The 26,287-nt window shown below is 47.9% G+C and overlaps 1 protein-coding gene across 3 annotated transcripts in view; it reads right to left on the bottom strand.

The window, feature by feature from the left end:
- Positions 1–2,014: 2,014 nt before the first annotated feature.
- Positions 2,015–26,287, bottom strand: part of SLIT3 (slit guidance ligand 3) — a 520,423-nt gene continuing 496,150 nt past the window's right edge. For all 3 annotated transcript variants that reach the window (XM_061348428.1, XM_061348427.1, XM_061348429.1), the window contains exons 34-37: positions 9,080–9,234; positions 6,441–6,726; positions 4,158–4,366; positions 2,015–3,108 (exon numbers count right to left, since the gene is read on the bottom strand). In XM_061348428.1, the coding sequence (XP_061204412.1) occupies positions 2,870–3,108; positions 4,158–4,366; positions 6,441–6,726; positions 9,080–9,234 (889 nt within the window). In that variant the 3' untranslated portion in view covers positions 2,015–2,869. The remainder of the gene's footprint in view (positions 3,109–4,157; positions 4,367–6,440; positions 6,727–9,079; positions 9,235–26,287) is intronic.

The following is a 26,287-nucleotide window of genomic DNA, read 5'->3' as shown; positions in this document are numbered from 1 at the left end:
TTGGCACACCTGAATGCTTTTTATTTTCTTCTTAACATAAAATAACTCTATAGCAAGTCAGAGAATCATTGACATAAAAGCATCACTACCCAATGGCAAGTGCTGCCAAAAAGCATACAAAAATTGCATCATTTGGTTACAAAATAGATACTCTTAGTTCTTTACCCCAAGGCTTAACATCGAAGTGCTGCAACAGAAAAGGGCCAGGACCAGGGCCAGCCTTGCCGAGCTGCTGCTGCTCGCTTTGCTGTAAGGCTTTGCTTCCCTAAATCCTGGAGTGATGTGCTAACAAGGTGCCAGTGGCTTTCACCTTGCCAGTGGAGGCTTCTCCAGCACCCTCCGCAGGAGGGGGTCAACGGGTCGATGTCACCTCCTCCTCACGCGTGCTGCTCGAGGGATACGGTGCACACACAGAGCGGTGCTCAGGAGGGGCCGTGCTCCTGCACTGGTGGCCTCGGCACTGTGGTGGCTGCAGGTCCTGCGGTGGAGCACACAGAGCCGCTGCTCCGGCCGGGCTGCTCCTGCTGGCACCGCGGCAGCTGCTGCCGTGGAAGTGTTGTAAGCAGGAACAGATCACTGCCGGTAGTAGTGCTGGGCCAGGCACGTATTTGCACAAGTATCTGCAGTTGCCTTCACCGGTTTTTAACACCTGCTTGCTGTGGGTTTGGGTGCTTTTTGTTGTACACCACAAACTCCAGCTGCTGTGAGCTTCTGATGTTCTGTCCAAATTAAAAAGCAGCCCTTGGTGCTTGCAACCGGGGTTAGTTTTTCCCTGGCTGTTGAGCTGTACTGTTTCAATCAGTTTGGCACATGAACTAGTGACGGGTTTATGTTTCACAATTGGTTATTGGCTTCACATGCTGCTGTTTAGTGATATGGCTATTGTATTGGTTCTGTCCCTCCTGCTCATGTTGCTCTGGTAGAAACAAAGAAATAGGAGTGAATTGCTGCAGTTCAGGAGAGACTGATGTAGCAGAAGCAGCACTTCCGAATTTTCTGGTTGCAGGAGAGCTGGATGGTCACTTTTCTTTAAAGGAAAATGAATGTTGATACCTGCATTCTGTGCATCTTCCCAAAGCTCTGGTCAAACAAAATCTCCTTTTTCTTGATTCAGCTCTCCTACTACTCCTTTGCTGAAGCCCCTCGTCTGAAATCCTTTCTGCTGAGGCCAGTGAGCGTTCCCAAAAAGAGCTCAGGGCTGCTAGGAATCCTCCTTGCCTACCTCCCATAGAGAAACTGAAGAAAGGACCTGAATACTTGCTGTGTTAATGGAAAGAAAGAAGGTACGCTGATAGTGGACCAGTTGTTGATGGGATGTTTGAAACTTACAGAAGAGAAACATCAAGGTATCCATGGTACTCTTCACACGTAACTTACTGACCCTGAAAGGTGGCCCTGACAAAAACCCTCCACAAAGCAAACTCGCTCACGAAGTCAGTTTTTGCCTCACATCCGTGGTGAGAATTCAGCCCTGCACCGATTCCCATTTCCTTTTCAGCACTGGCTCTGAGCACAGCCAAAGCTATGGGAGTCCTTTGGGAGACACCAGTGCAGGGCACGGAGCAGTGCAGATGGAGGAGCTTTGGCTGAACCGGTCACTCTGCACCAGAGGCAAGAACAGGGTGGGATGGAGCTGCAACACCTCTCCTTGTGCAGAGGAGAGAGTGCTGCTGCAGTGGACAAAGCCAGCTCGATACCTTCACCCGGGTATAGTGCAACTTCTGCTCATGTAAAGCGCTGTGGGAAGTAGCCAGCTGCTTTGTATAGAGCGTGGATGAAGAGGCAGCTACAGCCCAGCTTTCACCCCTTGCTCCTGGGGCAGGAAGGGCTGTTCTGCTGCGGGTGTTACCTTCTGGCACCAGCAGAATGTTCATGCTCTTTACAACCTCTGCAAGTTAAAGTGTCGAGGCGCAACAAACTACGTAGCAGTGCATTCCTTATATTTCATATACAAAAAAGGGCTCAAGGCTGGGAGCAAGAAGGCACAAACTTGGGAAATAACATAGCTGAGGAGTTTACACAAAAGTACTATGTCATTTATTAGGCATTACTTAGCACTTAGTTCACATTTTGCCCCCAAATTTCCCAAAGCAACACATATTTCCCCACTTCCTTTCCCTTCGTCCCCTTCTTTTGGATAAAGCTGCCTGTGCTCTATAGATACAGTTGCTGCAGAATATAACATGAACACAGATAAATACAACATACACAGCAAAAAATGTAGTATAGTATTACAATAGTCAAATAATGTTGTTAGCCTCAAGCTGTGGCAGTGCCTATAGGGAACCAGTTCAAGAGGAGCAAGCGGAGCCACTGTACAGGAGCAAACAGCGTCGGCAGTGTCAGGCAGAGCGAGGGACTGAGGGGAGGCTTCCTCAGGGAGCCTGGGCAGGATGGATGGATGTCGGGAATCATGGGATCTGCTCTCCTGAGACAACCACCCAGTGCCTCGGAGACTCCTCCAGCCCAGATCAGTCCTGTGGCAGGTCCTTGGAACACCTTTACATTGGGTCACTGTGTGCACACCTGCAGTCACCCCACATTTCTCCATTAGGCTAGGTTTGCTTTAGAATCTTTGTTGTTTTTTTTTTTAACTTTTAACTTTTGATTATTTTTTTTTCTTACAACTGTTAAAAAAGTTTCATGGTAAAAATAGCTCACTATATGATACATATACCCAAAGTGGTGCGATACTTTATATAATAAAAGATGAAAATAGTCACTTTCCATAATAAAAATAAGTTCTATTTTTTGCTTATTTTACAATATACTTAATAATTCTTTTCTTCTTCTTCACTCTGAAAGTAAATAGGTCCCATTTTGATAGCGCTTCTGAGTCGATTAAAGTGGCAAGAGACTGGAGAATGGCTTACAAGCACTTGGAGCAGCCGCATTCCACATGTCTCTCCAGTTCCTCTGTGAAGGTGGAGCCATCCATGCACTGGAAGAAGTATTTCCGCCGCTTGCTGCGGAGGGGCACGCAGCACTGCCCGCTGCTGCAGGCGCCGCGGCACTCCAGGCGCGGCACTTTGGAGGCAGTGGCGCACGACGTGTAGCCCTGCTGCTTACGGACAACTTCCCGGATGATGTCTCCTTGGCAGAGGTTCTCTGTAAGGCAACAGAGATGGGAAGGAAACAACATGTGGTAACTATTGCACCAGGTATTGCTCAACCACCAGCCAGCAGCCCTGCACCTGTAATGATGTTCAAGATAAACAGACTGCATGAGAAGCACCTTCATCTTTTACTGCTTCGGACCTGCCATCGAACCCGAGCTGGTGTTACACAAATGTGCAATATCCGGCACAAGGCAGAGGTCTGCTCGCCTCGACCGGCACTTCTGGAAGTGTTTTAATGAATGCTGAGTGTTGAATCCTGCAACACTCCTGCAAAATATGGATTAGCTTGACTATGTCTGCTTCTCAGGCTCACGGGTCAGCCTGCTCCACATGGCATTAGCAATGCGGGATACCCCAAAATGTCTGTGCTGTTCTGCAGTCGCTGTGCAGCAGCCAGATACATTCTGGTGGGGCTGTGTCTGTGTGTAATTTGGGAAGTTTGTGGTTCATTCACAGGAAAGGCACAGCCGGAATAAAACTAATACAAGCCAGCTCCTTCCTTCTGTACAGGAACACAGAAAGGCAGAATGGATGAAGCCAGGACTCCCTGAGTTCCCAGTGAGCTTTTTCAGGTCAGAGCAGCACAGCTGGGCCCTCAGCCCAGCTGGAGAGCTGAGCATGATCTGTGGGATTCTGCAGGAAACCCACCCAGCTGCACAAGGGGGAGCAAGCTGGGAACCTTTCTTGCCACCTCGGGTGAGCAGTACCTCCCTGGTGTGCAGGCTGAGACCCTTCCCAGCACTGCAATTAACTGATCCCTGCTGGCTGAGAGTAAACCTTGCAACAACCTCTCCTTCAAACATCCCACCAGGATCCTGGGAGCAGCAAGCCTTGAGGATTCGGGACACAGAGAATGAGACTCTTCACTACCCATGTCTCCCTTTACATACATTTGGATAGCAGCTCGGGTCTTTCCTCCTCCCTCTATTGCCCTGCAGAGGCTGACTTGGCTTCATCTTCCACTCTGCCATTTACCCCTAAATACAAGTCACACGGATGAAAGGCAAAGCCAAAGGTGTGACCCAGAGCCATACATACCTCTGTCACAGTGCTCCCCGCTGTAGTTGGGATTACACTCACAGTAAGGCTCCCCATGCTCTGACACTTTACACTGCCCATGGTTGCACTTCAGAGTCCTGCAGGGATTTGAGGAATTGTTCTTCTTGTCACAGTACATGCCTGTGTAGCCCTCCATGCACTTACAGGTGTAAGCAACATTGGCCACCATGCACTTACCGTGCAGACACCTGGAGAAAGAGAAGCATTTAGTGCTGGCCTGTGTTAGCTGTGGTAGTTCCTGTTCCCAGGGAGGTTTGGTTTTGGCATTTCTGCACACGTCATTCCAGGATACTAATCCAAAACTAGCAGCTCAGTGTCAAGCACTCTGAAGAAACTGAGTTTTCAGGGAATACTGGATAATGTTCAGAGAATACATTTAGGATTTGTGATCCTAAGCGATCTCTTTGGGAACCATCAGGCTGCTCCGTGAGCATGGACCAACGCTTGGCCTCCCCATGAGACAGCTCACACCTACAGCACCATGTGTAGAGCTAAGTGCTGACAATCAAGCTTCATGCCCAGGCCTCCTTAGCAGAATCGCTCTACAAATACTATCAGGTGATGAAAAGCAGTGTGATAAATGAAGGTGCCTGTGGAAAAGCCATGTGCAGGCTTCCTGATGGGCAGCCGTAGCTAAAGGGTTCCCTGGCTCACGTGGTTTGCAGGGAGCTCTGGTGTTCCTGAGGAATGCCACAGGGAGGATGTTGGTCCTCAGCAGGTTCTGACAACCACCTCACTTCAGGGACAGGGACAGACCTGAAATGGGCTGAGGACAGGGAAGAAGGCAACCCTGTCCAGCCAGGGAGAAACTGCTCAGGGCTTGTAAACCTTTGTTGTATCAGGCCCTACTTGACGTGAACCCATGTCTTCCTCTTATTTTGGTTTGTTTTCTCTCTGGTACTTTAAAATTGTTCCCTGCTTATGTTGAATCCCTGTACATTTCACTTTTAAGCTTTGAACTAAAAAGCACAAATAATAAAAGCAGTTTCAGACAGGTCAAGACATGCAAAGTAATAAAGGCAGTCACAGTCTATATAAAGCAGGATTTTCTGCCTCACTAAACAAAGGTATGCTTGGGTAGTAACTATTGTTACCATCAGCTAGTCGCCTTTCCTCTCTGAGTGCTGGAGCAGACAGTGCAGCTGGGCACCACACTGCCCTCCACACAAAGGGAGGCAACTCCACTTTAAGGAGGCAACTCCAAAAGGAGGCAACTCCACTTTAAGGAGGCAACTCCAAAAGGCTGAAGTGATGTAATGAAAGGTGGAACAGTACGTGAGCATTAACAATACGCAGCTACTTTTCCTCAAGAGAACCAATCTCTCATCACGTAAACATCTGGAACTCCTTTGTTTTTCTCTGTCCAACCAAAACAGCTTCATGCTGATGTTGGAAATTCCAGGAGACATTTGGGTCTCTAAGTGTTTCTTCACTTGTGTCTTCATATTTGGTCTGTAAACTGTCAGGTGCTTCTCAACACCTTCCAGGGTTCTGTACTTTGCAGAACTAGACCCAGAAGCAATTCAACTCTGCCAAGTTAAACTTCTGCTATGAAGAGGGTGATTATTCATGGTGTCAATTTACCTGTCAAGAGTAGGTGCTTGTGAAAAGCTCCTTCCACCAACAGTGCAACCAAAGAAGCTTCTAAAAGAAAAGTACTTCCATCTGCCTGTGGAGCTGCCCACTGCTGTATGTCAGAGCATTTCCTCCAGTGCTTGCCATAAGTAAGCTATTTACCCAGTGTCTCTGATGGATGTGGTTACTGAGCCTTTGAACTGTGAATGCTTTACAGTCCCGCTCCCTTCGTATGACCCCACGCTATCCTTTAAACTTGCATTTTAAAGGGGTGTTTCAGAGTGCAGTATTTTGAATTGTTCACGTTGGAGCCAATGACAGTGTTCAGGACCCGAAGCTGCTGTGAGCATACCACTAAAGCATGACCTTCCACCTCACAGGCAGCTCAGCACCTCAGACGTGAGCCATGCCCATCAACAGGAGGCTTTGTATTTGAATGTGGAGTCCCAGCTGAAGGCACAGCCTGCAGTATTAGCACCTGAGCTCCTCCAGGACATCTGCTCATCTGCAGAACAAGCAGCATCAGAACAAGAAATGGAAGCTGAGAGTTGCCACAGGGGTTGACTCACAACTCCATGTGTGAACCCAGCACCTCCAAAAATAGCCAGATGTGGGTTTGTAAGATGAAATGTAAAATACATTAGCTGTAAAGTATCCGCCCTCCCAGCAGCATTAGTTTGAGCTTACTTGTGATTAAGACACGGGTCTCCAGTCTCCTGGTCACACAGGGGGCCCATCCAGCCTGGGTGACATTCACAGATCACACTTGCTTTCTCCAGGGACCGGCAGATGCCATGCTTGCAGATGTTGCAGGACTTGCAGCCAGGAAGGACTCCCAGGGACTGCTGTGGTAAATCCTTGAAATCCTGCAGCTCGTTGTTGATGCGGACATCATGGATGCAGCCATGGAAACCGTTCGGTGTCTTATCTGCACCCTGGCGCAGCGACGACAAGCCAGAAGAGGTTGGGATCCCTTCAGAGAGAGATATAAAGGGAAGGTTTGCTCACAGTTACAAGGGTAGTATAGAAATTGTAATTGCTAACATTTCTTTTGTCACAGGATCCTTAAAGAACTAATTTGAACAGGACCTCTGTAAGGTAGCAAAGACTCATTGTCCTCATTTTGCTAATGGAAAGAAACAAAGGATACAGCACCACAGATCATGGCATTGAGACAGGGAGAGGAAAGAGTCCACCCCGTCGAAACCAGCGCAGGAGAACTCTGGAGACAGGAAACAGCTTTAGGAGACCAGGCCAAGCCTTTGGCGCAAGTGCCCTCCATCCTGCTCCAGCACTTGAAAGAGTTCCCACGCTGACTAGCATAGAATCCCAGACTGGTTTCAGTTGGAAAGGACCTTAAGATCACCCAGTTCCAACCCCTGCCATGGGCAGGGATGCCTCACAATACAGTCCCTGATGAAGAGTCCCTCTCCACATCCTTGTAGCCCCCTTCAGATACTGGAAGGCTGCTCTGAGGTCTCCACGCAGGCTTCTCTTCTCCAGGCTGAACAGCCCCAACTTTCTCAGCCTATCTTCATACGAGAGGTGCTCCAGCCCCTGATCATCCTCATGGCATCCTCTGGACTTGCTCCAACAGCTCCATGGCCTTCTTGTGCTGAGCACACCAAGAATTTGCTATCCATAAGTGACTCCACTTTTAAAGGTGGTCTTAAAACAAACCAAAATCTTTGTTTTAACTGTGTGATAGGAGGAGTTGCTAAACCAGGTGATGTAGTCGGAGACGGACCAAACTGGGCACACATGAAGGCTCAAGTGTCTTGAAGCTGAGTGTATGCTGGGAACAACTGCTCTGGGGTAGTGCAGTTACTTTAATGGACCAGTCTGCAGTGGGAGGGCAGCTGCTATCTCTGGATATGCTGCACACAGACCAGTGGCACATGCAGCACAGAGAAGAAAGAAACAAGGATTTTAATGGGCAACCAAAGAAGTCTCCACTGAGCCCTTCTGGCACCCAGCAGTTCTTCACTTCACATCTCAGGTTCGTCCTGTGAATGCATTTTCTGTAGGAAACTTTTGAGAATCAGTATTGATCCACAGAGCTCATCCATTAACAAAACTTTTCTATGTGGCTACTTCCTAAGTTCCCTGTGGCTGCTGTTGGTATCTTTTATGCTATGCTAAAGGGAGAAACTGTGATGGCCTCATCAGCAAATCACCTTTGATGCATAATGCTCTTTAGCAGCCTATACCATTCTCAGTATGAGCCCATTATCAAGGTTCAGCTCTGTACAAAGCAAGATAAGCCACAGTTCTGAGTTACAAGGGCAATATTCAGGGTTCCGTTATGAAAGTGGTATTAAAGGGAATTATTTACAAAAAGCTTGACCAGCACCAAGTGAGGTTTATAAAAGTTTCTACTGTTGGCTTCAATGAACTTGTTGGAAAAAGCCCAAAGACTTTCTGAGTCTATAACTGTTCTGCTGACTGTTGTATTTAGAATTGGCTGACTAAAAGTTCAAGAACTCCATGTCACTGAAAGGGACAGATATTAACATTCAGTCCAGAACAGAGCTGGAGAAGGGGGTGGCTGACAAAGTCAAGCCAACTGGGCAGAGCACAGCCTTCACTCTGTCTCTCATATTCGCACACCTAATCTGTGGGATACTCATTATTCTGGGCATCTGTTCCCCATCCCACTTGGCCTCTCCTTCCCCCCACATTCAGTACTGAATGTGAACAAACTTCTTAACTGAAGTTTGGTCAGTTCTTTAATACTGGAGCTCTGGCTTCAGTTTCCAATGAGATAACTACAAGCCAAGTTCTTAGTCAGCTTGTGCTTGTGTGTATTAATTATATGGCCTGGAGATTTTAATATCCCACCCCCCCCCCCCCCCCCCTTTTTTTTTTATCCTGTATAAAATGCCCAGCAGCAATAGTACTCATTTATGGTATATATAAACCTACTGGCTATTGAGCTGCTTTTTTTGCTCTATCTGTTTGTGATACTTTCATTGTACTCTTCAACCACCACATCTCAGTGCCAGCCAGTTCTGGAAGCTTTAGAAATGACAAACTGTTGTCACCATGGCTGTGTAGCCCAGGAACCGCCTGTGCGGAAGTCAACTTCCCTGCTCTGTGGTGAGAGCTTGTGCTGCTGTGTGCTGGGACACCCCTGGACTGTGGAGCCCAAAGCAAAGCAGCAGAGATGTGGATTCCAGGCTTCTGTTCAGGGAAGCAGCCTCTGGCAGAGGGAACAGCAAAATGTTGGTTTCTCCCCACCTGGAGAGTCCCCTCCATAGGCTGGAAGATTATTTGCTTCTGGGAAGATGTGTTAAAACCTCAAGGTCCAGAGCAAGCCACTGTACCTCCAATGTAGAGTGGTGTATTGAGGCTGACTGAAGACTGCTTCTGGAGTTTTCCCAGACTCTTGGGAGTCCCCTTGTCCACCACCAGGTTCAGAGTCTGATTCAGCATCACGAGCTCCACACTATGAAACTGCCCATCGTTTACTGTTTCCACGCTAAAAGTAAAAGAGAAAAAGAGAATTAGATGATGTTAATGATGAACAGCCTCTCTCCTGTGCTGTCCTGTGTCCCGCTACTACACCTTGCAAGGCACAGCTCCCATTCCATGCTCCTTCACAGTCACTGTGTTCTCAAGGTTTCCTCTAGTGTGAGCCTCCAAGGTATAAATCTAAACACCACTGATGCAGGCATAAATACCACTGTGCAGGCAGTACTTCCACATATACAACACTTGAGAAGACAGCAACCAGGAGAGCAGCTACTGCAGTTGTGCTTCCCAGGGCAGGAAACCCAGTGCGTACCTACAGGATATCTTGGCTTTGGTGACAAAATGACTGACAATGCCCTGTTGCATGCTCTCAGGCACAGCTTGCCACCCTCTGCCACACTGCCCATGTTGCAGGCTGTATCACTGAAATGATTTCCTCCTGCATGGTTACACTTGGAGCATTTCCTAGGGCAGGGGGGCTGCAGCTTGGGCAGGAGACTGGGGGGGGGGGCACTGAAACCAGCATTTCCTGAAGTATCTTGTAAGCATATGCTGAGGTGTAAGGAGGGGCTGGGCTTCTTAGAGCCAGAGAAGGAATTCAGGAGGTTTTGGCTTACAAATGGCTGGGATACTCTGATCAACAAAAGGGTGCTGGAGAGGGACTCTTCATCAGGGACTGTAGCGATAGGAGCAGGGGTGATGGGTTCAAAGTCAAACAGGGGAAGGTCAGGTTAGAGATAAGGCAAAAGCTCTTTCCTGTGAGGGTGCTGAGGCGCTGGCACAGGGTGCCCAGAGAAGCTGTGGCTGTCTCATCCCTGGCAGTGTTCAAGGCCAGGTTGGACACAGAGGCTTGGAGCAAGCTGCTCCAGTGGAAGGTGTCCCTGTCTGTTGTAGAGGTTGGAACTGGATGAGCTTTAAGGTCCCTTCCAACACAAACCATTCCAGGATTCTAATACAAGAGTCCTACCTGAATGCAAGGACAACTCACAACTTGCTACACCTCTTTCAGGACCATTTTAGGTGGAGTTTGAGGCTTGAGAATAATACAGCGGGGATTTCTTGGGGGCAGAGGGAGCAGACAAGAGGGAGGCCATCTGAGCAGATAAGATATTAAAGGTACCCTGTATTTACTCCTCAGGTGTTTGTAACTGATTTTCCAATGCATGGAGCCTGCGGTGAGTCAGATAACTCAGCAGCTCTTTGTTAGTCTGCACCACATACAGTGTTCACCTTCATCCTCAGCTCAGTCTCCCAGAAACCAAAAGGTGCAGTGATACAGTTCAATTTGCATCACACCATCATGTGTTTATTTTCAGGGCAGCTACAGCTCTCCAGCCTTTATGCTGCCTGTGGAAATGCTCTAAACCAACCTGATACCTTTATGCACTGCTAAAAGCAGGGAGGGGCAAGGGTGGGATTACCTGCTCTTGAGCAAGGAGGGGTTCATATTAGGCTGGCAGTTATAGATGTGATGGGACTTGTCCGCTGCTGTAGAGGTAATTGAATGGTGCAGCCTCTGCTCCAGGCACATGCAAACACCAGTGCATAATGAGGATCTAATAGCAGTAGCAGTTACAGCCAGAACTAGCCTGTGGGCTATGTAAACTGCCCACACACACAGTGCTGCCAACACACTTTCAGCCTGGCCTGTGAGCAACCCTCTGCCAAATGCCTCCCAGCAGCTGGGTGGTGGCTCCGTAACACATAGGTAGAGACAGAAAGCACCAAATGTGGGATTTAGGCATCCTGAGATCCTGCTTAACCAACAATATGGATTTGGGATCGTTGCACAAGTGGTAAATACCATATTAAAATACAAAAGGTTAGTATTAAGAATGGGTTTCTGTTTATTCCAATGGCCCGTAAGCTCAGCATTGTCTCAGTAAGCTGCAAAGTCACAGGTCAGGTTCCATTGGGGTGTTCTGTAGAGCTCCAGCACAGATGTCTCAGCTATTTTCCCAGCTTTTCTTTCCTATCAGTGAGGGGAACAGGCATACTTAAGGAGTCACTCATCTCTAGGGATGAAATCACCCTTAAGATGTGTCTACCTCTTAACCTAGATGACATGCTGCCCCTCTGTAGTGCCCAGTCCTGCATAACTGATGTGTAAAGCTTTTGTAGCATGTGAATAGGCCCTCAACTTCAGAAACAAATTGCATGACATGGAATTTACTGGAATTCAGTTGTTCCTGGAAGAAGTCATTTTTCTATTGTTTTTCAGTAGACCTGACACAACCAATTGTACATGAGCAATGTCAGGCAATGAGGCAGCTCCGCAGGCATTTCTGAGGGTGTGCTTGTCTAAGAGTGTGCTGCTGTTCCAGATCTGAGCTAATAGTGCTGCTGTCCCCACAGGTTTTGGGACAGATCATGAGCACAAATGCCTTTAAAGGTTTACATAAGACTGCACAAGCTATAAGCTGACAGCAGTGTGTGAGCACCTTCACTGCGGCTCCACATAACCCTGAGGCTAGCTCTGTCACAGAAGGGGAAAGCTCAGCTGGACAAACTGCAGGACAGTGGTTGCTGCCCGTCCTCAGGGTGTTGAGGGACCCCAGGAGCCTGGCCTAGGAATCCTGGAGCTGCTGGTGCCGTGTGAAGTGTTTTCAGGTGACCCTGCACGAAACCCAGGTGCAGCGATCCTGCAGACAGCCTGCCTCGGAGCGCAGCTCTGCTGGGCACTGCAGGCACAGAACTGTGTGGTTGGGGCAAGGGGCTGAGGACTGACCCATCGCCCAGGGTGACACAGCGGGTGTCACCATGGCACGCTGCAGGGCCCACACCTCCTGCAGGATGCTTCATGGACTGACAACTCAAATGAGTTTGGGAACAGCCAGTCCAGACATTCTGTTTGGATATTCCTGAACCCTGGTAAGTATCTGCCACATTACATGGAACAGCTGTGTGAGGGCAGTGTGCCAACGGGTGATCCCTGTGTGCTCTCTGTGTATCCAGCGCTGTGTTGCAATGCTGAATTCATAAGAGTTTAAGTACTTCCAGCTGAAAGGTGTGAGATAAGTGGAAAAGCCTATTTGTGACTGTTGGTCTGTGCAGAAGCGGCAGTGGAAGGATGAAGCACAGCCAAACCCCACCAGAGTGTGAGCTGAGCACTGCAGAGGGGGATGGATGTGTGCAACAGGGAGTCCTTCCTGCTGGGATCGAGAGCTGAAGCTCACACACAAAACTCCATCGTTATCTGCAGAGGGCCAAGCTGTGACCATGTGTCAAAAGACAACATTATCACATCTGGCAGTGCTGGCTCTTCCCAAGGCCAGGATTTGACTGGCATTAATCTCCCACTCCTCCACAGCATGTGTGTTTCCCAGATTATGCCTCGACCAACAGGCAAACACAAGTGTGTGTGTGTCCCGATGGCAGTAGCCACCCCACATGAGGCCCCAGCCTGTCACCATCCCCACGGCAGGGTTTGTGCTGGGAAGGAGCAGGTACACATGCAGGAGTGTTAGTTCTGACTCTTGTAACTCAGAGTTATAACAGTCTGTGCCTGGTCTCCAAGAAACAAAGTGATTTACAGCCATCACCCACACTGCAGGTCTGTAAAGCAGATAAAGTCCAAGCAGGCAAAGCACTCATTTGCTTTCCAAGACAACGCAAAGATATGATAGAAAAGCTGAATGTGGACAGCCAGGATGGCAGAGACTCCCCAGCCAGGAGACACTTGTGTCACAGCACTTCTGGCTGTTGCTGACAGAAAGACGCTCAGATGCCTTTGGATTTTGACAGAGAAGGAGACAACACTGGGGGAGAAACCAGTACTGAGAGAGATGCTACATGAACTCTGCTTGGAGCCTCCTCTGCAGCCGGGCCTTTAGGAGACTCGGCAATCGTCTGAGACAGTTGGAGACAGTGGCTTGGCTGGAGATGAAGGGAGGAAAGCCACAGACGCTGAGCAGTGCATCACCAGGCAGCTCGCAGCATAAACTACTGCGCTTGGCTGGATTTTCAGGGGGCCTCTTCTTGACCCAGCTCTCTGCAAGGGGTTTGTTGAAGTCTTGTTGGGGACCAGGTGGTGTCACAGAGCCCTTCCTCCTGCAGCACCCTGAGGTATGTAAATACCTGCCTCCGAGGAGAGGGTTTAACATGTCCATCGGCAATCTGCGTGGTGCCAGAGGCTGTGGGGTGACCTGATGGGCTGTGACACAATAGGTTGTGACCCAATGGGCTGTGACCCGGTGGCTGTGACCCGATGCGCTATGACCCGATGGGTTGTGACCCAATGGGCTGTGACCTGATGGGTTGTGACCCGGTGCCCTGTGACCCGATGGGCTGTGACTCGATGGGCTGTGACCCGATGCGCTGTGACCAGATGGGCTGTGACCCGATGGGCTGTGACCAGATGGGCTGTGACCTGATGCGCTGTGACCAGATGGGCTGTGACCCGATGGGCTGTGACCAGATGGGCTGTGACCTGATGCGCTGTGACCCGACGGCTGTATCCCGATGCGCTGTGACCTGGCGGCTGTGACCCAATGCACTGTGTCCCTATGTGCTGTGACCCGATGTGCTGTGACCAGATGCGCTGTGACCTGGCAGCTGTGTCCCGATGCGCTGTGACCCAGTGGCTGTGAGCCAATGCACTGTGTCCCGATGCACTGTGACCAGATGCGCTGTGACCAGATGGGCTGTGACCCGATGCGCTGTGACCCGGCGGCTGTGACCCAATGCACTGTGTCCCGATGCACTGTGCCCCGAGGGGCTGTGACCTGATGGGCTGTGACCTGATGGGCCGTGACCCGATGCGCTGTGTCCCGATGCGCTGGGACTGGGCTCACTGCGAGGCTCCGCCGAGGGCCGCGGCGCGGCGGGCGGGCAGCAGGGGGCGGTACAGCACCGCGGACGGGAGCGGGCCCGGTGCTGCTCTAGGCCGTGCCGCGGCGCGGGCTCGCTGCTCACCGGTTACGGCAGCGCCCGCGCGTCCCCGCCTGCCCGCGGCCTGACGCTACCGGCCAAGGCCCCTCTGAGGGGCTTTGCTGCCTCACGGGGCAGTCGAAGAGCAAAGCCAGGGAGAGGGAAAGGGGCTGAAGGGAGAAGCTAAACGGGTGCTGGATGTGAGCCAGCGGCGCTTCTCAGGGCACCAACAACCAAGTCCTGGCCCTGGAGAGATCTCCAAGCTGTTAAAAAAGGGGGAAAACACAGGCATTGTAGCCAGCTTTCAACTGCAGCGTTTTGGGCCACCACCAATGGATAGTGTATAGCTGACAGTACTGACTTGTCGGAAAAAAGGGAGGAATTATGGTTGAAATGTAAGCAAGGTCTTTAAGGAATTTCATGATTAAACTTGCTAAAAAAAAAAAAAAACGTGCTGAAAGGAACCAAAAGACCAGTTTTATATTTATATAGCACAGGAAGACTCTTCAGGCCCCAAAGCTGCCTCAAGAGCAGGCTGGTGGGGACCCAGTTTGCCAGGCACGGTCCCGACAGCATCTCCACGAGTCCTGTGGCCATCCTGGGGCTGGGGAACCGCTGCAGCTCAGCTCCCTCCCAGGTGTAACCAGGTCTGGCCCCGAAGGCCCGTGTCTGGCGGGAAGGGATGTACCGCACGGCCGGCTCCCGTCCCACACGGCCCAGCCGGGGACACAGCTGCTGCTCCCCGGCCAGCAGCACCCTCACCCTTCTCCGCGTCCCTCTGACAGCCCTCGTTAGTGCCTGGCACAGCCGTTACTTCACCTTCCCCAGCGCCAGCCTCGCCGCGGCACCTCACCAGCTTTGGCCACCGAACAGAGGAAAGCGCTGCGTGTGTGAGGAGAGCCCCGCTTCACGGGACGGCCCTGAGTGCCCCTGCTCCCTCTGCACCCGGGGGGAAGCTCGGAGCTGCCCTCACCGGGAAGAGGCCCCTGCGAGGGCTATGCAGGAGTCTCCCTCAGTGTTCCCATAGCAGGGAGCTCACCCGTCCGAGCAGCTCCAGCAGGGTGAGCCACGGACCCGTGCACAGGGCACTGCACGTGGGCCAGGACATAGCCTCTGCTGGTAGCTCAAGCTCCAGAACACGAAGAAATGAATGGGGAGGGATGTGTATTCAACACAAAACCCCGGGCAGTTTATAAAGGACTGGCTCCTGCTCTCATTTTTGAACTATTCCACTTCTATTTTCTTCCCCCTGTACCCCAGCCCCCAAGCACACACAGACGTTATCAACACTGACTTCCCCGTGCTCCAGTACCCATGAGGGATTTCAAGCTGAGTAACTATAAATACGCTAGTGAACAGAAATGCATTAAAGGCTTAAAGCATTCAATTTGAACGTGTAAAAATCAGGTTTCTGGGTTATTTTGTTTCACTGACAGACACTTTCAGTGCAGACAGCAGGGCAGGGAAGTGAAAAACAGAAACAGCTTTAAGTAGCACAGCAAACCATGTCACTGAGGAAACACAACTATTAGTTATGCAAATGAGGACAACAGTTCATTAGCTACAGTCTCCAGGTTTTCCTGACCTTTCTTTTAATGGGGACATGCCTTATCTGAAGCACAGAATGAGAAGCAAACACAAGTTACGTGGGAGTGAAGGCTGAGGGGAACACTGAACTTAGCTGACCTGTGAAAGCATCTGCAGTAGAAGGGAAGGAGCAAAAGCACACCACTGAAAGAGCTCAAGGAGCTTGCAACATGTGGCAAGCGCAGGCACTGGAGAAGAGGCACCAGAATGCAGGAACACAGGGTGAAAGCTGCAGGGAACCGCACGAAGATGCCAGCAATGTGGGAACTGTGACACACGGTGCCAGGCTGGCTTCGGGTATCAGCACTGATGGGTTTTCACCTTTCCAAGCTACAGTCACCTCCTGCCCTTAGTTCCAGTTATAATCAGTCCTTGGCCTAAAGCTGATTTAAACTTCTCCATGGCAACAAAGGCAAAATCGTAACTGGAGTAGTGTTTGTGCTACCTCTCCAGTAACACATCACTTCAAGCACTGTCATCTTCAGAAGCCAAAGAAAAAGCACATGTTGAGAAAAAAAGAATGAAAATGCTAATGAAGCACAAGACTCAGGAACTAGGGAGGTGAAGGAGACATTAAGGACTTGAGTTCACTTTCAGCTTAAAACATGCTCTCTATTGTTGTGTTCAGTCCTGTTTTATGTGACTTGAGCATTAGGCCTCCTAGGCTGAGATGTTTTTCCTTGATGCCTCAATTTTCATTTGCTGGGTTTTAAACCTTTCTCCTCCTTACAACTCTAGACCACCCAAATAAACCACCTTTCTCTTCCTGGTGTTTACAGCCTTTAACCACTGGCAGCTGATTACCGTATCTCCCTTAATGATCGTTTGACCAGGCCAATGCATATCTAATTTCCAGGCATAATTCAGTTCCTGCAGCACCCCCGCCAACAGTCAAAGTGATTGTATTACAGACCTTCCAAGGGAAAAGCAGGACCTTTTTTATACCCCTGCACCATGCAATTAACACAGTCCTGAGCCCTTTCGCTGGGTTATTCAGGAAAGGGTCAGATTCACGGCCAGGGCAAACACTCCTTGTTCACAGGGAATTCTCACAGTGTCCTGACATGGGAAGATACCTGACATCTCTCTCCAACCCTGCTGGGAGCTGATGCTGTGCTGCTCTCCTGCAGCATCACTGTGCCTCTGCAGAGCTGAATGCTTCATTCTGCTGAGAATTTGTTAAACGCAAGTGTAATAGTAGTAAAAATAGCTCCAATGAGCTCCTCAAGCTCAAGGCCTCTCCTGAATGATGGATCACAACATTCCTGCCTTCCCATCTTACTCCACCAGAACAAGTTCACACATCACAGCACACAGCACACTGCAGTGCAATGAGCATGTTTGTGCCTGCATTGTAACATGCACCATATAAAATAACAAACCCACTGAGTACAGAGTGTAACAACCATCACCCAAGGATCCTGCAGTGCCACTGGGACTCATTAAATCAGTTTTCCTTAACCAAAATGACTCTGCAAACAGCACGGGGGAAGGCAGGGCTCCACACACACTGCATGGCCCGGCAGGGACAGGACTGAGCAAAGAGGTGACACTGTATGTGTATGCTCGTGTTGCACACACCGGACTCAGGACAGAACACAGTGCCTGGATTTACTTTTTAGCACCATTATCAAACACTATTGAAACCATCTCTGCCACTCAAGTGGGTATCAAATCTCAGGTTCTGATGAAGAAATCCATCACATGTCATATCTACAGCTGTATGCCACTCCTTCCACAAAAATAATAGAATCATAGAATGGTTTGTATTGTAAAGGATGTCAAGACTATCCAGTTCCAAACCTCCTGGCACAAGCAGGGATCCCTTCCACTAGAGCAGGTTGCTCCAAGCCCCTGTGTCCAACCTGGCCTTGAGCACTGCCAGGGATGGGGCAGCCACAGCTTCTCTGGGCACCCTGTGCCAGCGCCTCAGCACCCTCACAGGGAAGAATTTAGATCTAACCCGAATTTCCCCTAAGTTTGAACTCATTACCCCTTGTCCTATCACTCCAGTCTCTGATGAAGAGTCCCTCTCCAGCATCCTTATAGGCCCCCTTCAGACACTGGAAGCTGCTCTGAGGTCTCCACGCAGCTTCTCTTCTCCAGGCTGAACAGCCCCAACTTTCTCAGCCTGACTTCATACAGGAGGTGCTCCAGTCCCCTGATCATCCTTGTGGCCTCCTCTGGACTTGTTCCAACAATTCCATGTCCTTTTTATGTTGAGGACACCAGAACTGTACACTCCTTCGACCTGGTAGTCACACTCTTTTTGATGCAGCCCAGGATAAAATAAACAAAATCCACTGCTATTTGCCAAGCAGAACAGCCGCTACCAAACCCATCTCTGCCAGCAGCACTGAGGGATGCTGGCAAACACAGAGCTGTGGGACACGTTTCTATGCTGGGAGGAAGCACTGAAGTGACTGTGCACAGAACCCTCGGTGCTGGTTCTGCACACATGGCCTCCGCCAGACTCTATTGAATCCAGAGCTTGGTGCTTGGTATAGACGGGATACAGATCCATCACACATGGTACACATCTACACTCTGTGTAAGTTGTCATGTTTACAAGAAACTTACAGGCACACAAAAAAACAAACCATGTTGTATTAGCTTGCTACATGTTGTTGGAAGGGAAACCCATCACCATTCAAGGCCTGAGCCAGTAATTAGTGCATAGGAAGTTTATAAAGTCATTTTGACTATGATTAGGTTTATTCCATCATTGTCTACTACAAGAATACTTTAACCTTTCTTTGATTCAACCATTATTAACTAACTTTGGCAATATACTATAGGCCTAATGACCTGTATCAAGGTTATTTTCTCACAAGAGCATGCTTCCAATACACAGAAACCAAACTGACTGCTCAGAAGGTGGACTCACAGCAGCACCAGCTTGTGAGGGCTCAAGCTGCCAGGACCACTCTCCTAGTTTCACTGATGCTCTCACTAGAAGAAACAGCGGGGCCATGTCACAGACAGATGAACCACTATCTCAGCTTATCTGCTGGGGTGGAAGAAATAGTGCTTAATTCCCAATTACTTCTGGTTTGGCTGGGCAGTTTTAAGGCTTGAAGTGAACTGGCTAAAATTCACCCCAGCTACTGACTCTGAGTGAACAGGGAAGACCATTTATAATGCAAGTTTCTGCATTCTCAGCAGCAATTTTATTTTGATAATAGAGCTATATTATTTTTAGTCATAAGTCAGATCACTGTCTAGAACAGCTTTTGCCTTTGGCATTCTTTTTGACACAAACCCAAGACTACTTTAAACATGAAAACCAGCAGGTACCTGTGAGGTGCTGAGCTACTTCTAGCGTTCAGCAACCTTTCAAGAGCAAAGACTTCTTCCTTCTTGATGCTCCTGGAAACATTTGGTGGCATTAAGTGAACAGTTAACGGTCTCCACTGCAAAGTGAAATGTCATCATAACTGGGAAGGATTTGCTTTCCACCTTTGCATGTAATCCCCTCAGGTGTCCGATACTGTCAGGAGAGAGGAGCTGCGTGGGCCCAGTATGCTGTGATGCGAGATTCAAACTAGAGGCCAAACTCAAAGGAATTTACCACATTGATTCATTTTGGGTGTCCCCCTGCTTTTGTTAGTTATGAATTATCCCAAACTCATCACCTCTCATTTCTTCTTGGGATTACTATTGGCATCTTGCTGACTTCATTATATTCGTATTACTATACTGTGCTGAAGGAAATCAGCATTGTAATGTTACTGTACTAAAGTTATATGTACACATGTGTACTGCACTCCTCTGTGTAACTCTTACACCAAGGCTGCTGATCAACAAAGCCACCAGTGGGGACAGACACAGCATATCTGCCCCAGCTTCCCTCCTGTCCCCTTCAGCTGGAGTTACAGAAGGAACAGCAGGAGCCATGCAGAGGGCAGGATCAGTGACTGTAGTACCAGGTACACACCATATTTAGGGTCTGCTTTAGAAAACAGCAAATCAATTCCCCTAACAAAACACAGACTACTGACGGTTTGCTTGTGTGTTGTCTGTGCATTAAAGCCAGCACAGACAGCTTCAGAAAGGATCTGGGAGGAGGAGGGCTGCCTTCTGCCACCCGCCTCTGGTTGGTTTGCATCTGTAGCACTATTCTTTTTCTAAAGAATGGTCAAGGTCTAGATGGCCACTTTCCTAATCAAAAGGATACAAAGAACATCTCTACTTTATCTTCACATGGTCACGATACAAGTTAGTTCAAAGAATGAGTGAGAATGGGATGAAACCCTTTGTGGCAGAGGAGCAGCTACTCAGTTGATTACTTTCACTGACTGTGGCATGAGTTCTCCAGGGTTCAGTGATGAGTGCTGAGGGGAAGCCAAAGCCAAGCACCCTACACACATGTATAATATAAGGTCAGAAATAAAGCTGTGAGGCTGCAGCACAGGGTTTGTGGGTTCTTATTCAGAGAAGAGAATGAGCTGGGAGGAGGTGAGGAGAGATGAGAAACAATCATCCTTGCAAGAGATTCTGAGATTTACAGAGGAAAACATTAATTCAGCTTAACAAGACTTTGCCTGCTGAGTCCTCAGCATCCTGAAGGACAGAACTTTTCTCCTTCTTAAGCTTCATCTCAGCAGAAGAAAGTTTCTGAATTTCATGAAAGCAAATATTTGATTCTAAACCTAATGATAAAAGTTAGATTATATTTTAAGGTCCTGGCCTTACATTTTTTGCTCTCCTGAAATCTAGGGAAATGCAGTGTTTGTAGTTTGACAAGAACTCACATACTTGTCTTTTTGTGTCCCATTTATACACACCAGAGCCCTTTATCAATGCAAAAAATTCAACTGTCCTTTGCCTGGGCTCATGCAAGATGTATAAGTACATTCAAATTTTACAACTTTTACTGTGCAGGTTCAAGTTTAACATTACTTTCTTTAATTATCTTTGATGTAAAGTCCCCAAGGAATACCTAAAAAAAATAAGAGTGTGTGATAGAGTGAATAAAATGAATTGCAAAAATGCATAATTGTTAAGAGCTCAGTGCTGCCTCATAGAGATCTATGAAAAACAGTCCATTTAGAGACCATCCTGCAGTATCAAACAGGGACAGGCACAGCACAACTGTAGACCAGGAAGGGATTAGGAAGAAAAGGACCAGTGATGCAGTGAGCTCTGCAAAGAGACTTTTGGTAAAAACTGGGTTTGACAAGCTCTAATAATGTACATCTAATAATGTACATTACATCTAAGAATAACGAATGTCTTCACTCCTCCAGCATGTTCCTCCCTACAAGGCAGTGAATTAATGGGGAAGCCTCCCAGGCTTTTCTTGCCGATAAGAGCCTAGAGCACAGGTGTGATGGGGAATGGCTGAGGGGCCTAGGGGGTTCAGTCTGGAGAAGAGAAGGCTCAGGGGGGACCTGATCGCTGCTTCCAACTGCCTGACAGGAGGATGGAGCCAGGAGGGGCTGGGCTCTGCTCCCAAGGAACAAGGGATGGGACAAGAGGAAACGGCTTCAAGCTGCACCAGGGCAGGTTTAGATGGAGCTGAGGAACAATTCCTGCCCCAGAGGGTGCTCAGACATTGGAACAGGCTGCCCAGGGCAGGGCTGCAGTCACCGTCCCTGCAAGTGCTCACACACCATGGAGACGAGGGGCAGGGGTGGACTGGATGAGCTTAAAGCTGTTTTCCAACCCAGTTGATTCTGTGATTCTATGACAAGCTCTTGCAGACAAGGAGAGGCGATTACACAAAAATCCCATTTCCCTCATCTTTGGCAGGTCTGGAAGTTCTTCCATCACAAAAGCAACTGCTCACCCTCAGCACCAGAAGCAGAGGAGGAGTCCACGAGATCTCAGCAGAAAGCCCTTCAGTACTACCGGAGTCAGCTGAGGAGCAGCATGGGCAGGGACATGGGGCTGCACAGTGAGTGCTGCTGGGTGACAGGGAATGGCACAGGCAGCTGCAGATGCTTCTGGATACGTGTCTTGTGCTGCTCCACAGCCTGGAGGCAGGAGGGAGAAGGAACCTCACCCCCAGGACCCGCAGCACATGGCTGAAACACTTTATCTGCTTTTTGTGCATTTCTGTACTTCGTGCGCACAGATTTAGTTTGTCATTCCACAGTCATCACATATGGGACAGATACAGGAAGAATTTACACTCCCTTACTCCAGGCCTTTTGTTTTAACCACAAGAACATCCATCTATGGTGTGTAAGAATCAGCAGGACCATGAGAACTGCATGACACAATCTGTAAGAAATATTTGTAATGATGTAGAATTCTTGAAAATAGATTAAGGGTACTTTTAAAAGGAATTATAATGTAATTTGGGTGGAGGCTCTACAGAAAGACAAATGCAATTAGTTCTTATGTTTTCATGACTGCCTTCATTCGCACTGCTGTCAGGAAGCCTGGATGAAAACACGCTATTTTATACCAATGACATCTGCATCTTGCTCTTTAGCAGATATGACAGTCTGTATGCAACATGGCAATCTGGGAACTCTGGAGGGAATTACATCAGTAGTTTGTGTCAAATTTCTATGTTCCATTTCTATTAGGGAGGATTAATATAGAAGCCAAATCAATATGACTGTATGGTAGCATAAAACCTATTTAAAAAGATAATTTACAAGCAAGATCTTATCTCTGGTTCAAGGAACAGATGCAGGAAAAAAGATTGAAAGTAGGAAGTTGAATACAGTTCAACAGATACCAGTATCAATGGCTGAATGCTGAATTACCCACTCTTTGTTAATTTAAACATTAAACAATTTGTGTGTGGTGGTAACTAAGAGCAGCACATTCCTCATCAGTTGGTATCTTTGTGATAAGTTGTCACTGTGAAAGATTTACTTTATTTCAAGAACTCACTGTCGGCTCAGTACTAAGTGCCGTCATGGCATGGAAGAGTGATTCTCACCAGTGCAGAAACCAGGAGGTCAGTAAAGCACTCAAGCAACAGTTTTCAGTTCTCATTTGTGCTTCTACAGAGTAATTAAATTGAATGAAAGAAACAGCAAATAGGAATCCTACTTCACAAACAGATCTGTAAAATGCCTACTGTGACATCCAGGAACCCATTATTCTGCAGGTGACCAGTGAGGAGTTCCAACAACAGAGCAGTCAGCGAGTTCAATCATTGCATATTCATGCACTAGTATTTCTTTCTAACTTGATGAGGAATGACAATATATTTTAGGTAGTCTTTTCCATTGGACATTTGCTGACCTTTATCTGACTAGAATGAAAGAAAAGCCCAAGGTCAACTCTAACCTTTCTATCCAAACATACCACAGGAATGCATACATGTAAAGCAAATATGTACAGCAAGTTAATCTTGGTCTTTTCTAGACTATGTACTGCAGTTCTATTTAAATCTGCTCAAAAGAGCAATAGTTCCACTCCAATAGCCCCAGGAAACCTGCCTTCAGAGAGTACATGAAATGCACTGCTGTTTCCCAGCACACCTGCTACCTGCTGTTATGCCACATCCCTGCCCTCAGCCTCCTTTTCCAACATGAGACCACCCATGGAATACACTGCAGAATAAATTCAGAGCACACACCTCACATCTCTGGTAAAGACCTTCCCCTGGCTATATGCTGAGGGGCTTGGGACAGCTCTGCAGTGTCACACTGTGTACTTGATGTGTCCAGCACCCTTCTGCTGTAGACTTAGAACTACCACCAGGTTCACCCTACACTCTGCTGCCTTCCCACCCTGTCTCACAATAAGTTTTACCTTATCTCTACAGGATATTACCTGCATTAGCCAAGTACTTCACTAATTTTACTGTTCCTAAGTCCTATTAATAAATCTAATCATGGGGACTGTGATGAAGCTTATGTGGCTTTCCAATGACTTTCCACATCCCATCATGGGAGTACCTGAATTGCAAGCAAAACATCGCAGTTACAGCACAAGCCCAGGTCAGTCACAGACTCCCTGCAGCTGGAGCTGGCACAGATCCCTCCAGGCAGTGTTTTAAAGCCTCCTCCTCTTTTGGCAGACTTTTCTGAGGGAAAACAAGAGCCAAAGCACTGCTCATCTCTTTTGAGAAGTGGACCTTTTTGGAGGATAGCAGCACCTGATCCACTCTGAGCTTCTCAAACAGTCCACTTTTGATGAGGTTGAGATTTAAATCAAGCATCTAAACAAGACAGCATGGAGCAGGCAACAGAGCAGGGGACTCTTTTACCAGTGGAGAGGCTACGATCTGAATGTTACCGGTTCTCCCGGCAACCCTATTATTGATGAAAACGAAAAATGGCAGACACTGAAGAAAAGAGTTCCCCAAATCCTTAAGGCTTAGGTAAAATGCATCACACTGACTCAACTGTTTGTTTCATCTAAATGCAAGTTAGGAGGCAATGAAATTAAAAGTACAGCTTAACTCATGGGAGCCAGTACTAGATATAAAAGCACTTTTATTTCCCCGGAGAAAGCCTCTAAACCATCCAGAAGGTATTAGCAACAGAACTTGGAAATGATGGCCAATGCCTTAATAATGAAATGACTGACCACTGGCAAAGCTACTAAAGGAAATGGGGGATTTTCCATTATTTGGTGTTTTCCTGTCACAACTCGACGCCAAGCTGGAAGTCATGTCTTAGCCAAACAGACTTTATGACTTAGCTAAAAGTCAAACAGGCTCTACAGGGAGGTCAAAACTGGATCCACTCACATCTTCTGCCCTTAAATCCCATGACTGTAAGCAGAGGAGCAGGTTCCCTCCCCCTTCCTCAGCCCTTAAGGAAAACAAGTCTTTTAATCTATTTAGAAGCCCTTTCTGACATTCTTAGCTGCAGTTTTTCTCAATCAGCCTAATCTTTTCCCATCAAGCTCCATGCTAATCCCATTTTGCACCACTCCTTAAACTAATAAAGATTAGAGTGACATTTCAGAAAGGGCATTGTATTAAGCAGCTTTTTTCCCATCTCAACAGACCACACAATACAAAATGTAGTGAACAGGCCATTAATCTTATGGTAATGAGGTGTCAGTCTGAATGGAGACCTCCTCCTTGATCAATATGAAGGGCGCAGGAACAATGAGGACACTGCTGCTCACCAGCTCTGGCAACTTTGCCAGAAAGCAGCAGATCCATGAAGTGTTGTGATGATGGCAACAGCTCTTGTCACCACAGTGCTCTGCCCTTGACAATGGAGAGCAAGCATTCGCACTGCTCTGCCACCCCCTGCGCTGCCCACACATAATGAGCTTTTCCCTATGTTCTAATTAGTGCATGAAACTGTTTAACAACTTCAGCCTTGCTCTTACATGAAATCAATCAGGATTATAACCACACACAGAGAAATTCTTCACACCTATCCAGCTGGCTGAAATCACTGTCAAACTTTCTTCATTCCTATAGTGGACAAGCCTTTGCTCTTCCTGGTGACATGTCCACATTGGTATTATCCCGTTTTAGACAGAAATAATTTTTTCATTTTCTTAACGAGGTCACCATTCCCCTTCAAGAAGACTATGGAAGGACAAGGGGTGATGGGTTCAAACTGAAACAGTGGAAGCTCAGGTTAGATATAAGGCAGAAGTTCTTCCTTGTGAGAGTGTTGAGGTGCTGGCACAGGGTGCCCAGAGAAGCTGTGGCTGCCCCATCCCTGGCAGTGTTCAAGGCCAGGTTGGACACAGGGGCTTGGAGCAAGCTGCTCTAGTGGAAGGTGTCCCTGCCCGTGGCAGGGGTTGGAACTGGGTGAGCTTTAAGGTCCTTTCCAACCCAAAATGTTCTGCGATTCTCTAAGTTTTACCAAGTGCTGAGAAAACATTCTAGAAGAAGCACCAGGCCATCCTGGCCAGTGATACCTGGAGACGTCCTTTCACTTGCTCTCTTTGGATGCTTTTCCTTCAAGAGTCAGTTGGGCTGGGAAATCAGCTTTTCTGCATACACAGTGCCATGAAGCTACACCGAACATGAAACTGGTCACAACTACGTATTTACACTGCACAAATTTGAGCTGCAGGGCTTAAAAATGATCAGAGTGGAGTTAAACCAGGGAAAGGGCTGCTAAAGGAGCAGTGGAAAATGCATAGTATCTCTTCCTTCCTAGTGAAATACCTCTGTGCATAGGTTTCACTTTTACATTTGCTGTTCTTGTGCCTAATGAATAAAACCTCTGGGTTTGACATCTCCAAAAGTCAAGTGCCTGAAGGTGAAACTGTCCCATGATTTACCTTTGTAATTTGTGCTTTTTTGTAGTTTGTGTAGTTACTACTGAGAGGGGTAAGAGTTCTTCCAAAAATACTCACCCTGTGGAGGGATTCAGCCCTCTTCTACTTAACACAGTCTAATCCTGCACTTGCACAGTCACTGTTCTGTCTTGGTATGGTAAATAAATGCTAAACATCAACATCAAAGAAACTGATTATCTGGAGCTATTTCAAAGACAACATTCACCCCATACTAAATCTTTACAGTACGTGAGAAAACAGAACGATTTTCTGCAACCACAGCAGGAAACGGTATCACTCCATTGCCAATAAACGGCAATTTCTCGCCATGAAGCCTCTAGCTAAATCTTTATTCTGATTTTCTTACGTAATAATATATAATAAAAACAGAGACCCTGAGTTAAAATAAAAGGTTCTCTAAAAAACCTACCTCT

Source organism: Neopsephotus bourkii, unplaced genomic scaffold (assembly GCF_033783945.1).
Source record: "Neopsephotus bourkii isolate Nb327-2 ecotype Australia unplaced genomic scaffold, CSIRO-AGI_Nbou_v1 NB_357, whole genome shotgun sequence".
NCBI lineage: Eukaryota > Metazoa > Chordata > Aves > Psittaciformes > Psittacidae > Neopsephotus > Neopsephotus bourkii.
This window is presented reverse-complemented; position numbering and strand designations above follow the sequence as displayed.